Source organism: Lolium rigidum, chromosome 1 (genome assembly GCF_022539505.1).
Source record: "Lolium rigidum isolate FL_2022 chromosome 1, APGP_CSIRO_Lrig_0.1, whole genome shotgun sequence".
Taxonomy (NCBI): Eukaryota; Viridiplantae; Streptophyta; class Magnoliopsida; order Poales; family Poaceae; genus Lolium; species Lolium rigidum.
In genome coordinates, this window is record NC_061508.1 from 267,113,900 (window position 1) to 267,128,395 (window position 14,496).

At 45.8% G+C, this 14,496-nt stretch overlaps 1 protein-coding gene and 1 non-coding gene across 2 annotated transcripts; one reads left to right on the plus strand and one right to left on the minus strand.

Moving 5' to 3' along the window:
* Nucleotides 1–2,091: 2,091 nt before the first annotated feature.
* LOC124685519 lies at nt 2,092–2,230 on the plus strand. Its single transcript, XR_006997506.1, has one exon. It is a non-coding gene; the product is annotated as a small nucleolar RNA Z247 (small nucleolar RNA).
* A 7,162-nt stretch (nt 2,231–9,392) lies between these two features.
* On the minus strand, nt 9,393–13,001 carry LOC124693622 (receptor-like protein kinase 5). Its single transcript, XM_047227107.1, has 2 exons — nt 10,334–13,001; nt 9,393–10,239 (listed from the first exon to the last, which is right to left on the minus strand). Exons 1-2 carry the CDS (start codon nt 12,954–12,956, stop codon nt 9,773–9,775), a joined length of 3,090 nt encoding a protein of 1,029 aa, XP_047083063.1. The 5' UTR covers nt 12,957–13,001; the 3' UTR covers nt 9,393–9,772.
* Nucleotides 13,002–14,496: the final 1,495 nt, after the last annotated feature.

Here is a 14,496-nt window from a genome sequence, read left to right on the forward strand (position 1 = left end):
AACTGCGATTCTTGCTCTCCTGGAGGCTCTCCTACGCGCTCCGCGTCTCCGCCGGCAGGTCTGTTCCTTATGCCGTTCTTGTCCTCGGACACTTGCCGATTGGAACCTCCGAGAGTGATTTTCGTTCTGCAGATTGCGTGCGACATGGACGACTTCCGGTTAATTGCTAGTGAGTGACGCCTGGAGGTTCGTACCTTGGTATGCCGGTTTCTAGCTTCCAGTATTGATTTCGATGTGGGTGAAGGCTGTTTCTTTCTAAGGCATACTGCATTTTGTGTAGCATTTTCAGTGGAATTCAGATAACTTCTGTTTTCAGGACATACACTATTTTCTGAGCAAAGCAGTAATTTATACAGTAATGTACCATGATTAGAGTCTCTGTTGCTGTTTGATAATATGTTTTTGATATACTTTCACGTGATTTTATATTTGAATGTCTGTTACATTGCGGTGAATTATAATGTTCTACATGTGTTTGACACTTTTGCTGAAATCTAACTTCTATGTTAGTACTGTATCATATATATTCTTGAAAAAAAATAAGAGATTACTTCTATATGATCATTTGAGCTTATGCCATAGAAAGTATTGGTCCACTTGGGTAGTTGGTACAGATTTCCAGCAATAAATTGTTTACCTCTTGGTAGGGTATAACTAATGTTTGTGCCTTTTTGTATGCAGTGTGTTTTGCGTGATGGTACAATCCAACACACAGGTGGTGGACAGTAACGGATTGGGCATGTGTGCTTGTCGACCAGGTAATTAAGCCTAGCAATAACTTTTTTCATCACGTTTGATCTGCTTCATCGACACACATTATGTAATTATGCTAACATTTTTATGTAACATCTGACATCGTATTGACTATTGAGCTTTCCAATATACTTTGATCTGATCCATTACAAGTATGTTAAGTTTAACTACGTACAGAGCTCCCTTTGAGATAGAATTGAAGTATATCTATTAAGGAAACACTAAAGGGGTGCAGCGAGGACTTAGTCTCTATGAACAAGCAGGCCGAAATCTTTCTTAAACCTCTCCTTCCGTGAAGGCAAGGTTGGGGGAATTCCATTGAACAGATCCATCCAGATGCTCTAAGAGCCATACATGAGCACTTCCGTAAACATTGGTTTTGACCAAGCTGTTTTTACCATTGACACAATCTGCAGTCTCCGTTTTGCTGAAAATAAAGGGCATCTAAAGAAGAGATGGTCAAGAATTTCTTTTGGAGGACCTGAACACATCAGGCAGTTGTGATCATTCCTGATTTTTAAATGTCTCTTTTTCAGCAAGTTCCTTGTGTTCAGCCTGCCAGATAGAAGAAGCTAACAAAAGAACCTTCAACATAGGAATAGATTTTGCCTTCCAGATCCGCCCAATTGCTTCATGAGACACGATGTTCCTGAAACAAAACTTGTAGAATTGGCTTGCAGTATATTCTCAGATCCTCATGTTAGCATTATTGAGGTTTACCAGGGGACAGTGCTTCTTGTAAATGCCACACCAGAGGCTGTTCCTGGCCTATATTAACATGCATCCGACGCCGAGACAAAGGCAGTCGATTCACCTAGTTTGATATGGTATCAGAGCAGGTCTCTTCTACCTACGTCTAGCAAAAAATTCTCAAAGCCTCATCCATGGCGACAAATCCAGCCGTCATCACCCTCAACCATCAAGTTTCAAAGAAACTTGCCCGTGGAAATTTTCTCCTATGGCGTGCTCAAGTCCTTCCGAAGATTAAGGGGACTCAACTCTTTGGGTACCTTGATGGTACCACGGCGGCGCCATCAAGGACCATCACCTCCACGGATACCAGTGCCATTGTGCCAAACCCGGCATATGCGATCTGGGAAGCACATGATCAGGAGATCCTAGGATATCTGATGACCGGAACTGCTAGTCCAAGTGGCAGCACTGTCAACCTCCAAGGCTGTATGGGATGCGCTTGTGAGCATGTTCTCCTCTACATCATGCTCTCGGATCAACAACCTTCGTATTGCCCTCGCCAATGGAAGGAAGGAAAACAAGACCGTGGCAACCTACTTCGCTGAGATGAAGTCATATGCGGAAGAGTTGGCCACGGCTGGTAAGCCACTTGATGAGGATGAACTCATCTCATATATACTCGCAGGGCTTGACGAGAACTACAATCCTCTTGTGTTGGCCCTGGATGCTCGCACGGAGGCAACCACCCTCGACTATCCGTTCGCACAAATGTCGAATTTCGACTAGAGTGCTGAACTTCTCGGAGGATCGGGCATGGAGAGTGGCGGCAATTTCAAGTCATCCACAAACTTTTCTGCGGCACGTGGTCGTGGACGTGGAGGTTTCCCTCGTGGCCGCGGTAATGGAGGCCGTGGCCAAGGTCGTGGTAGCCGACCCTTCTTCTTCAACAACAACAGGGGAGTGCCGCCCTCTCGTAACAACACATATGGCAACGGAAAACAGGTATCAGATCGTGCCAAGATCCCTTGCCAAAATCTGCAGCAAACCTAGCCATAGTGCACGGGACTGCCGATACTGTTACAATGATAATGATCAAGAGGGACACTCCGCAAACGCTGCCTCCTATGGTGTCGACACTAATTGGTACATGGACAGCGGAGCAACAGATCACATCACGAGCGAGCTAGAGAAAGTAACTATCCGTAACAAGTATCGTGGACGTGCAGGTATGAAAATTAACCATATTGGTCACGGTTATTAAAACCCCCATTCGTAATATTCTATTAAACAATATCCTTCATTCACAAGATGCCTCTAAAAATCTTCTCTCTGTCAATCGTATTACCATTGATAATCATGCTTATGTTGAATTCTGGCCAAAATTCTCTTTTTTATTAAGGATCAAGTCACGAGGAGAGTGATCTATCAAGCCAGGTGTAAAGGAGGTCTCTGCCCACTGATTCCACATGCTAGTACTCCCAACAAACAAGCCTTTGGCGCTGTCAAGGTTTCCACCTCAAGGTGGCATAGTCGTCTTGGTCATCCCTCATTTTCTATTGTCGAACGAGTGCTTAAGAATAATAAACTTCCTTTTCATGGAAAGTTTGAGTTGGTATGTGACTCTTGTCAGCAAGCAAAAAGTCGTCAACTGCCTTACTCGATTTCTACTAGTGTCTCCAATGCTCCTCTTGAACTTGTGTTTTCTGATGTATGGGGGCCCGCTCCAACCTCTATTGGTCGACACAATTACTATGTGAGTTTCATAGATGATTTCAGCAAGTTTACATGGATTTATCTTATGAAAAAAAGGTCCAATGTCTTTCAAGTTTTTCATAATTTCCAAGCATTTGTCGAACGAAAATTTAGGAGAAAAATTCTTGCCATCGAATCTGATAGGGGAGGGGGAATATGAAAAATTAAATTCTTTCTTTCAAAAAATTGGTATCTCTCATCATGTATCATGCCCACATGCTCACCAACAAAATGGCTCTGCTGAACGCAAGCATCGCCATATTGTAGAGGTAGGATTGGCACTCCTAGCAAATGCCTCTATGCCATTAAAATTTTGGGACGAAGCATTCCTAACAGCCACACATCTTATCAACATGTTGCCTTCGAAAGTCATTGACTTTCAAACGCCCTTCGAACGTCTATTCAATGAAACTCCTGATTATACCACACTCCGTGTTTTTGGGTGTGCATGTTGGCCAAATCTTAGACCCTACAATGCTTGCAAACTATCCTTTCGATCTAAGCAGTGTGTTTTTCTTGGGTATAGTGCTACGCACAAAGGAGTAAAGTGTCTAGAACATTTCTAGAGATGGTGTCTTTGATGAAACAGTCTTTCCATTTAAATATCTTCATCCAAATGCAGGAGCTCAACTTCGCAAGGAAATCTTGCTCCTTCCTAAAAATCTAGGCTCTTTTGACCATGGGGAGGAAAATAACCGTTTTGATCATTTGGTTAATTCTCATACTGCTAACCATGTGTCTGAGCAGCTTGTTCCTGCAGAAAATAAAGTGGAAAATGGTGCTGAATTTGCTCAAAATCACGACCTACAAGTCCCTGTGATCAACGTACCAGCGCATGCAGAAAACGACGCGCATGCAAGCGATCCCGAGGAGGATTTGGTGGCTCCAGGGACGCCGGCCCAGGCAGATTCTCCTGCCACCACGGGATATCGCGAGCGTGACACACACACACAAGCTCACCTAGTGGGCTGATAACATCAACTTCTCTCATCACCGAGGGGTCTCCTAGTGGGTCGACAATAGCTGATCCAACATGATCAGCCTCGATCAGCAGCGAGGCTTCATGATCCCCCTCTGTAACAAGCAGCCTCGCCTATGCCTCTACGACCATTAACAAGACTTCAAAGAGGTATTGTAAAACCCGTAAAATTGTACAATGGTATGATAAGGTATGCTATGCTAACATCTACTAGCGAGCCTGAAAATATTGAGGATGCACTTCAAGATACAAAATGGAGAGAAGCCATGAATGAGGAATATATAGCCTTGATGAAAAATAAAACATGGAAATTGGTCCCACAAGAGAAAGGTAAAAATATCATAGACTGCAAATGGGTTTATAGGATCAAGAAAAAGGCTGATGGATCCATAGACCGTTACAAAGCAAGGCTGGTGGCAAAAGGTTTTAAACAGCGATATGGTATAGATTATGAGGACACTTTTAGTCCAGTTGTTAAAGCAGCCACCATTCGTCTTGTTTTGGCTATTGTTGTGTCTAGGAGCTGGAGTCTTCGACAGCTAGATGTAGAACGTGTTTCTTCACGGTGTTCTAGAAGAGGAAGTATATATGAGACAGCCCCGGGGATATGAAAACAAGAATGCACCATTTCATGTTTGCAAGCTTGACAAAGCCTTATACGGATTCAAGCAAGCCCCTAGAGCATGGTACTCCCGGTTAAGTTCAAAATTACAAGAGCTAGGTTTTATACCTTCTAAAGCTGATACATCCTTGTTTATCTATCACAAGTCTGGTCTTATGCTCATATATGTTGATGACATAATTGTTACAAGTTCATCTGATGAAGCAATTGCAGCATTGTTAAAAGATTTGGGTGCAAACTTTGCTCTCAAGAACTTGGGTGATCTACATTATTTTCTCGGAATAGAAGTAAAGAAAACAAGGAATGGTAGATTACTGAAAAATTATATGCCACTGATGGTGACCCACTTGGACAAGAGGACATCACAACGTACAAAAGTATTATTGGTGCACTTCAGTATTTAACTCTCACTAGACCTGATATTGCCTTCTTAGTTAATAAAGTATGCCAGTTTCTTCATGTACCTACTTCTGGACTGCAGCTAAAAGAATACTTAGATATGTCAAGGACACTACTTCTCAGACTTCCAGACTTTCATTTATGAAGTCTCCCTGCACCTTGGTTAGTGCCTTTTCTGATGCATGAGGTCTACATGAGGATTTGCAGTTTTTCTTGGATCAAATTTTGTGTCATGGTGTGCAAAGAAACAAGCAACTGTTTCAAGGTCTAGTACAGAAGCAGAATACAAAGCTCTTGCAAATGCAACCGCAGTGGGTCCAATCATTACTTGCAGAACTTGGGGTAAAGCAAGAGCAATCTCCGTGTCTTTGGTGTGATCATTTGGGTGCTACTTATCTATCAGCCAATCCAATTTTTCATGCTAGAACAAAATACATTAAAATTGATTTTTACTTTGTCAGAGAGAGAGAGTTGCAAATAAGAAACTAAGTATTCGATTTGTATATTCAAAGGGTCAAGTTGCGGATGGTTTTACCAAGGCTCTTCCAATCAAGAACCTAAAGGAATTCAGACGTAATCTCAACCTTACCAAGTTGTGATTAAGGGAGGGTGTTAGCATTATTGAGGTTTACCAGGGGATAGTGCCCCTTTCCTTTCCTATTCTGAGACGGGTCCTCTTCCTCTACTAAAAACTGTCATGTTAATTCTAGCATTTACTTTTTTGTATAGTGCTTCTTGTAAATGCCACATTAGGGGCTGTTCCTGGCCTATATTAACACGCATCTGATGCCAAGACAAAGGCAGTCGATTCACCTCGTTTGATACCTCACACATAGGCCATTTATCTTCATCCTCTGCCTAGATAGTCAGATCAGTGACATGAGTCTGCACTTTTCTCATTTCACCCATTGGTTGAGGAGATAAAGGAAATGAAAATTACAAGCAAGGTTGTCAGCCACAGTAGAATCCTTAGCAGATATGTATTCATTGATGACAAAGGAAAATGCCCTGGGGAATTGTTCTGCCAAAATCTCTTCGAACCACACATCCTTCAAGGAAAGAACAGAGGTACCAGATGCAGTTTCACATGTGGTGATTCCTCTATACACATGCATCAGTTTGAGAATATCTTCCTACCAGAAGGCACTGCATTGGTCAATGGCATGTGGCACTTTCCCTCTGTAATGTGTTCCATATTAGCTTGACCCATGGTGTGTCCTCTCTGTTGTAGAACTTGTGAAGGTATTTCAGAAGTAAAGCCTCATTCTGAATTTTCAAGTTCTGGGTGCCAAGTCGACCTTTTTTTCCTTTGGCATACGTACCTAATCCCAGGCAACCAAAGAAATTACAACTTTTACCATCATTTGTTTTCTTATTCAAGAGAACATGTGTCTTATGATTTCCACCACATGCTCTAGAATCTTTGGGGGCACATGTAGTGAAAACATAGTGAGCATAACTATAGAGGCGAGAAGAAAATTTATAATAGATTGTTCGAGATTGAATCTATTTTTTTTCAAATGCAGCAAATGCCATCTCAACCGTAACACTTAGGGTAGATTATCCGAGATTGAACAGTTTTTTGGTTGTCTTAGGATAGTTCTTTGAGGAGAACTCATTAAGATGGTACCTGGTTTTCCTGAAAATGTCGGCCAATGTTGTCAGCAAGAATGCTTGCACCACGGGCTAATCCTTTCCAACTAGCTCGGACATGCGAACTTGACATTGAAATCGGCAGCAACAAGCACATTCTGGCCGGTTTAGTGCTTCGTACCCCTAAATGTTCCAGCCTGAGATCTCGACACTTTAGCAGCCACATGAGTATCTTCAATTTCGCCAATACAATCATGTGATGGCATGAACAAACAGTTACGTTCACACCAACAAAATCTGTACAATCATGTGATGACATGAACAAATAGTCATGTTCACACCAATGCAATCTTGTGATGACATTAACAAACAGTACTGGTCACCTTGAAAGGTTGATACGATCTTCGGCTTGTTTGTATCTTCGATGGAGTTTTACCAGTTGGTGGATTGTCATTTCTCTTCCGAGGTTTCCAATAGCTAGATGTTGTCTCTGTGGATCTCCTCAATGTCACTCTAAACCTGAGGTTATGACCTACAACATGAAAGAACATTGCTACTTGCTCTTCCATAGTGGTGTGGATGTTATCTTGTAGCAAAAGCATGTCCCTAAGCTTCTTTACAACCTGGTAAAAAAGGGCTCTTCTCATCCGAAGCTTGTTGACAACCTCTACTATATTGACTTTTCTGGGATCTCCCCAGAAAGATTGTGTTTACTAAGATCAAGCATCTTGAGGTTTCGTACGTAGATACTCTTAAGAATTAAACCATTACGATGGTTGGCGTGGGATAGCTAGGCTCACCAACTTCTAGGGGAAAGATTTTTCAAGCTTTTGAGGTAGCTGCCATCAAAGATATTTTAATCAAGGTACATAAAACGAAGCCCATGTAACTTCTTCAGATTTATCGAGCCACTCTTTATGTTTATGCTCCTGCTGGAAAAGGTTTTCAATACTTGGAGGAACCGATTCTATGCCTTTTAGGAATAACCAGTCCCAAGCCCGGGTAAAGGAGGAGGGTTGTGATAGGCTTGGCGAGCCAACGTAAAAACCAGCCCTTCCTATGGATATGAAACCTATGGAGGAATTGATCAACCGGTCTAATAGTGATATCTAAAACTTCTACATATGCCTTGTTTCCTGAATATGTTATTTTCAGAGTCTATGCACTGCTCAACCTACAAGAACACCTTTAAGTTCAGACTATCAGTTCATGAATCTGTTAGTGATCTAGTAAAATTTCTTTGAAGTCTATTTGACCACCAATATACCACTATGCTTAGTTTATTTGGAATCGTTCTTACTCTTGCATAGAATAAGTACCATTTGGCTTGTTAATCTGTTTCATATGCATCAGCTAGACTTTGAAAGGTGTTCTTACTCGAGAAGGTACTTTGACAGCTTGACATAATTTCCCATCGTTGGTAGTTGTTGCCAATTTTTCCTGATCATACTTAAGATTTCTGCATATTATTGCAGCTCACCAGCATGTCACTGACCAAAGCACCTGATTTGTACCTTCTGAGGTTCCAGACTGGCTGATCGATCGAGCTCAGGCCGACATAAGCTTCTTCAACTTCATGCATGATCGATTATGTGAAGCCTACTGCCTATCAAGGAAGATTACAGGTAATGTGATGGTTGGGACATCGTTTCTGACAGTGAAAAAAGCTTCTTATTGAGTGAAAAATCACTGGATGACTGTTGGGTATTTCTTGGCTTGTAGGTAATATGAGATATGAAGGTCTCCAGGATAAAACGCGTTCACCTGAATATCTGAGCAGATAATTCTGATTTTGGATATGTATGTCTTCAGATTCATTGGTGAGTTGAGTCTTCCAGCACAAAAAAGACAGGCCTTTGGTGAATAGTCATAAGCAAGGAGAGCAACCAAACAGTACTTTTTCTTGTGGTATTTGACTCATAATTATTTAGCGGCCATTTTCTGGACTCGCGTAAATCCAAATATTCCCATCCACATTCCTCCGAGGTATTAATCATGTCCTTGTTGATGTAACTCGACGTAAAATGGCTTACAGTGCAGTATTTTCAACTGACTAAAAAGGACAGGGAAGGGCTCAGTAAATGAAATTAAAATAACCACCTCTAGTTTTTAGTGATATTCATTCAAAAGGGCAATTAGTTCATTTTATTGCTATTTCCAAGTCTCCACCTCCCATGTAGATTTTGTTTTCACATTATAGACAATAGTTTGGATTGTACACACCACAGATAATTAAACCATCTACTAACCTGAATATAACTGCAATTCAGGCCTGCACAGGATAATCCAAAGCAGTTTGACGACACGGTCGCCGCTGCATTTTCCACCTCACGCACAATAATCTCTTCAGTTTATTCAGCTCGTGAGGGCCACCAGATTTGTCTGCTCACCCCCACTTGGAAAGAAATACCACCATGTCACAGTCAATCCCCAATCACAACACAAGTTTGCTTCCTGTGTCACGCATGCGCTGTCCCAACGAAGACCGGACTCACTCCCCTGTTTCTGAAGCTACATCCCAAAGTTTCAGGCATCTCAATGCAACTCTGAATTTTGTATCTACCGTTCCCTGACTGGGGAATTTGGCCGCGGCGTGATCACTTCTCAAAACTGCTGGATCCATGTGACATTTCAGGCTTACAGCCGAAGAAGATACATGCACCGGCGCCTAGTTCAGCCAAACTGGTGGTTAGGAACCAAACAAGCCCTTCGGTGCCGCCGTGCCGGTCCAGAACTTGCGTTCTGTCCTTCCTGGAGATCGGCTTATGTTACAGATACATACTTACATGTTTACATCCTTCCTTCACCTTGACGTGTTGCACTACTGCTACATTCAAGATGCATTACTATTGTAGTACTGCTATGCTAGCTCGAGATCTTCAACTCTCCATGGACGGGCTTTGGCTAGCTAACTGGCAGCTACGCACTCGCTAGTGCTAGTGTGCACCTGAAATTTGCTCTCCTTGCTGGGCGGGAGTCTCCTAAACCGCGTGCACCACAAAGTTTCCGCTGTCCTCATCGTCATCATCCCACCTGCCGGAGTCCGACACGTCCCTTCTCCGGCTACCCTTCTTCGCCTGGAGAAGTGGTGCCCCACCATCGCAGTAGTCCAGCTGGCAAGCCTGTGCCTCAGCGGACATCCGGTCGCACCGGATGAGGTGCTGCAGGACCTCCTTCATGGATGGCCTCGCCGGTGGGTTCTCCCCCGTGCAGATCACCCCGAGAGTGAAGATGGATAGGATGTCTGACATATTGGCTGGGTCACGGATATGCTCGTCGATGACATCGTTGAACGGAGGGCCTTTCTGGTACCGTCGCCACGCCCACTCCGCCAGGCAGAAATCAGCGCCACCGTCGTTCGCGACCTTGCCAGTTGTAAGCTCCAGCAGAACAACACCAAAACTGTAGACATCAACCTTCTCGTTCACCCTTGGCCTGTAACCATATTCTGCACAAGTTCACCCAAATTGACACACAGGTTAGTTCCGATTTTTACGAGTTGATATGCCAACTAAATCAAGAACTGAATTTAGGATTCTCACCTGGCGCCATGTACCCAAACGTGCCACCGATGGCTGACACCGACTCTGGCTCCCCGGACTTGACAAGCATCCTGGCGAGCCCAAAGTCGGCGATCTTGGCATGGAACTCTGGGTCAAGCAAGATGTTGCTGGACTTGACATCCCGGTGCACGATCGATTGTGCGCAGTCATGGTGCATGTAGCTGAGTCCCTTGGCCGAATCGATCGCAATGGCCAGCCTCGTCGGCCAGTCCAGCGGCGCGGGCGCGCCCTCGCGCTCAAGGTGGTGCAGCCACCGATCAAGGCTGCCGTTCTCCATGTACTCGTAGACGAGCAGCTTGACGTCAGTACTGGAGATGCAGCAAAGCAGCTTGACGATGTTGTTGTGCCGGATGTTGCCCAGGACCTTCACCTCCGACTCGAACTCCTTGTCGAGCTTCGCGTCCAGCTTCTGTGTGTTCCATATCTTTTTGACGGCCACCATCTTGCTGCCACCATGCTCCTCGTCACCACTGCCGCCACTGGCAGGGAGGTGGATCCGGTACACCTTCCCAGAGCCGCCGCTGCCGATCACATTCTCTTCACGGATGTTGTTGAGCACGTCAGACTCACTGAAGCCCAGGTGGGTGAACTGTGTCATCTTCCAGTCGGTCACGTCATGCCTCTCCTTCCGTCGCCGGAAGAGCAGACATGCGATGCCTACACAGCCGACGAGGATAATACCAGCGAGCATGGAGAAGAGGATGATCAGTCCCATCGAGAGCTCGTCGGGAGCCTTGCCGCATTTTGGGAGGTTTACCCCCGAGTTCTTCCTAGCACAGAGCCCGCGATTGCCGAGAAAGCTGGTTTCATATGCCGCGCTCTGCAGCGAGAGCGGTACCTCGCCGGTGAGCTGGTTTGATGACATGTTGAGCGCATTGAAGTTCACGCCGCTGAAGTCTGACGGTATGCCACCTGTGAGTTCATTGCCGGACAAATCAAGGATAGTCAAAGATGGAAGCAACCCAATGCTTGAAGGTGGTATTACGCCAGATAACCGATTGTCACTCAAGTTGAGAGAATTGAGCTTCTGCAGCAAGTTGACTGATGCGGGTATGGAACCAGTTAGTTGGTTGCCTGACATTGACAAATCAATAAGGCTGGGAAACTTGCTCATGTTGTCCGGTAGCTCGCCGGAGAGCAGGTTGTTCTCCGCCTTGAACACGTGCAGCCCAGTTGCTGACGTTGGGAAGGAGCCAGAGAACTGGTTGTTCCCCATCTCAATCCGGGTGATGTTCACAGATATGGTGGCCGGCAGAGCCCCGGTGAAACTATTGTTCTGTATCATCACGGTGGTCAACGTTGGAAATGACCAAATCTTGGCCGGGAACTTGCCGGAGAAGCGGTTGTTGTACAGCATGATGTTGTTCAGCAGGACACAGTCGCCTAGGTTCTTTGGGAGCTCACCAGAGAAGCTGTTGTTGAAGGCGACGATGTCGTAGAGGCTCCCGTTTGCGCATAGTGACTCCGGGAGTGGGCCGGAGAGGTTGTTGTTGCACACCTCAAGGTTCCCCAGCGGCGAGTACTTCCCGAGCTCTTGCGGGAGCTCGCCGGAGAGCTTGTTCTCGAATATCCTGATGTCCCTGAGCTTAGGGAGCATCCCGATGCTTGCCGGAATGGTGCCGGTGAGCTGGTTGGTGTAGAGGAACAGCAGCCTCAGGTTCTTGAGGCTACCAATGTCTTGCGGTATTTCTCCGGTGAGCTGGTTGGTTGACAGATCGAGTTCTACCAGATTTACCGCCGTGATCTTGCGCGGTATCTCGCCGGTGAGTCCGTTGGTGAACAGGTACACTTTCTCGAGCTTGGGGTGCTGCAAGACCCACCCCGGGATCTTGCCGGTGAGCTTGTTCGCCATCAGGGCGAACATCGTCAGCTCCGTGAGGCTGGAGTACGCCTCCGGGATCTCGCCGGTCACGTTCATGCTGCCCATCCAGAGGTAGGTCAGGTTGGTCAGCTTGGCGAACTCGGCCGGCGCCGGGGCTGGCGCGAACGGGTTGGCCGCGAGGGTCAGCCGCTCGAGCCGGCCGAGCTTGCTTATCTCGTCCGCCGGATAGGTCCCGGTGAACTGGTTGGTGTCGAGGACCAGAGACTTCAGCACGGACAGCCCGGCCACGGCCGCCGGCACGGCGCCACTGAAGCTGTTGGCCGACAGGTTGAGGTGCTCCATGTGTGACGACAGGCTGTTGATGTCATCGGGAAGGACCCCGTCGAAGTGGTTGTTGGAGAGGTCGAGGAACCGGAGCTGGGAGCAGGCGTAGAGCGCCGTGCCGGGGAAGCCGCCGGTGAGGTTGTTGATGGAGAGGTCGAGGCGGGTCAGACTCTTGAGGTCGCACACGTGCGTCGGCACCCCGCCGGTGATGTTCAGGCTCGCCAAGGATATCTCCGTCACCACGCCGGCGCCGTCGCAGGTGACGCCGGTCCAGTTGCTGCAGTGGTCGGCGTGGACAGCGGGGTCCCACGACGCGAGCTGAGGGGGGTTTCCCCACTCATTCTTGATGGCTAGGAGAGTGGCCTGGTCGCCGGGGGTGGTCTGGGAGGTGGACTCGCCGGCGAGCAGGAGGACGGCGAGGAGTAGTAGAAGGGGAAAGGGATAGGTGCTCGACATTATTTTTGTCGGAAGCTCGTCGGCGGTGAGGTGAGGTGGTGAGCTGAGGTGGGCATGGGAGTGACGAGTGTGGCGTCCGGCTGATATACGGTGTGAAAAGGCAAGTCTGTAGTCAACGAGTCGTCGGTCGTCGGGCGTGGGGGCAGGCGCTCCGGTGGTGGAGAAGGAATGATTGATTAGTGGCCACTGACTGAACGCTCATCGACTTGGTTCTCTCTGTCGAGCTGTGTAGTGATGAAGCAGATACTGATCTATCGATATTGTATTATTGCGGTATTGCGTGATCCCGTTTCTTTTTGTTCGCATCTGAGAGTTGAGACGACGATGACTTGCCGCCCGGCATGCGTGATGGATTGCGGTGTTCATTTAAGAGTGGGTTAAGATAGTGTTTCATCCGTGACTCTACTATCCAGTGACAATGACAAGAACTTGTCACATGAGTCATCACAAATAATTTCGTTACTACTGTCACCGGCGTGAACCAAGACATAGCCTGGTGGTAGTGAGCTGTTGATAGCTTCTAGCCCGGTCTAGTTCGCGTTTCAATACTCGTATTTTGGTGCACACAGTTACCTTGTTCATGTGATTTTTGACTTGGTTTCCTCTTACTAGTTACTACCTCCATCCCAAGTTTAAGGTTTTTTTTTTGGAAAAGTCAAAGCAAGTAAAGTTTGATCAAAATTTTAGAATAATCTATCGATAAATATGATATTTTGTAGATAGCACATGAAAATATATTTCAATATCTATCTGATAATATTAATTTTATATTTGACATGTTAAAGATTTTTTATAAAAAGTTAGTCAAACTTAACATAGTTTGACTTTCTGAAAAAAGATATAAACCTTAAGCCTTGGGATGGAGGTAGTATTAATTAGACTGGTCTTTTGGTTCTACAATATGAATCATCTAGAGCATGTACATCGCGGGTGCCTATTCTGAGGCGCTAGGATTCCAATCCTGGAATGTAGGCAGTTATGACTAGCAATCCTGGCGATGGGCGCTAATCTTCACGGATCGACGCAAGTTGTTGAGCCGGGCGCTTGTTGACTTCAGCAGAAAAATCGGGATAATTAATTAGAGAAACAAGCGCCTAGAAATATGATGCGTGCGTTGGAGCTGCAGCCTCTTACGCTGACGCTAGGGTTAATTTCCAATTCAATCTCCGCTCAAGCGTCTAAATAGGCGCCCAGCATTGGACATGCCCTTATTCTCTAGATCAATGAATATTTTGTTTCGCTTCTGAAAGAAGGAAAGAAAAACAAATGTCACCCCGACCCGGTGACCACTTAATTATGTTCCAATTTGGCTCTCAAGAAGATGCATTATTGGTACAAGGGATAACCAGTTTTACACTTCATTCATCCATCCGCCCATCACGTAAGCAATTGAACAACACCTTACGTCACCATCTTCTCTAGGATGAGGAAAGAAATTATGTCCACATCTAGGCACACCATTTAATTAGCAACTTGCAATGCTTGTTGTACAAAAAATGGCAGCATGTCCTTGTTATTAGTGGCAATGCTTGTTGGTAAC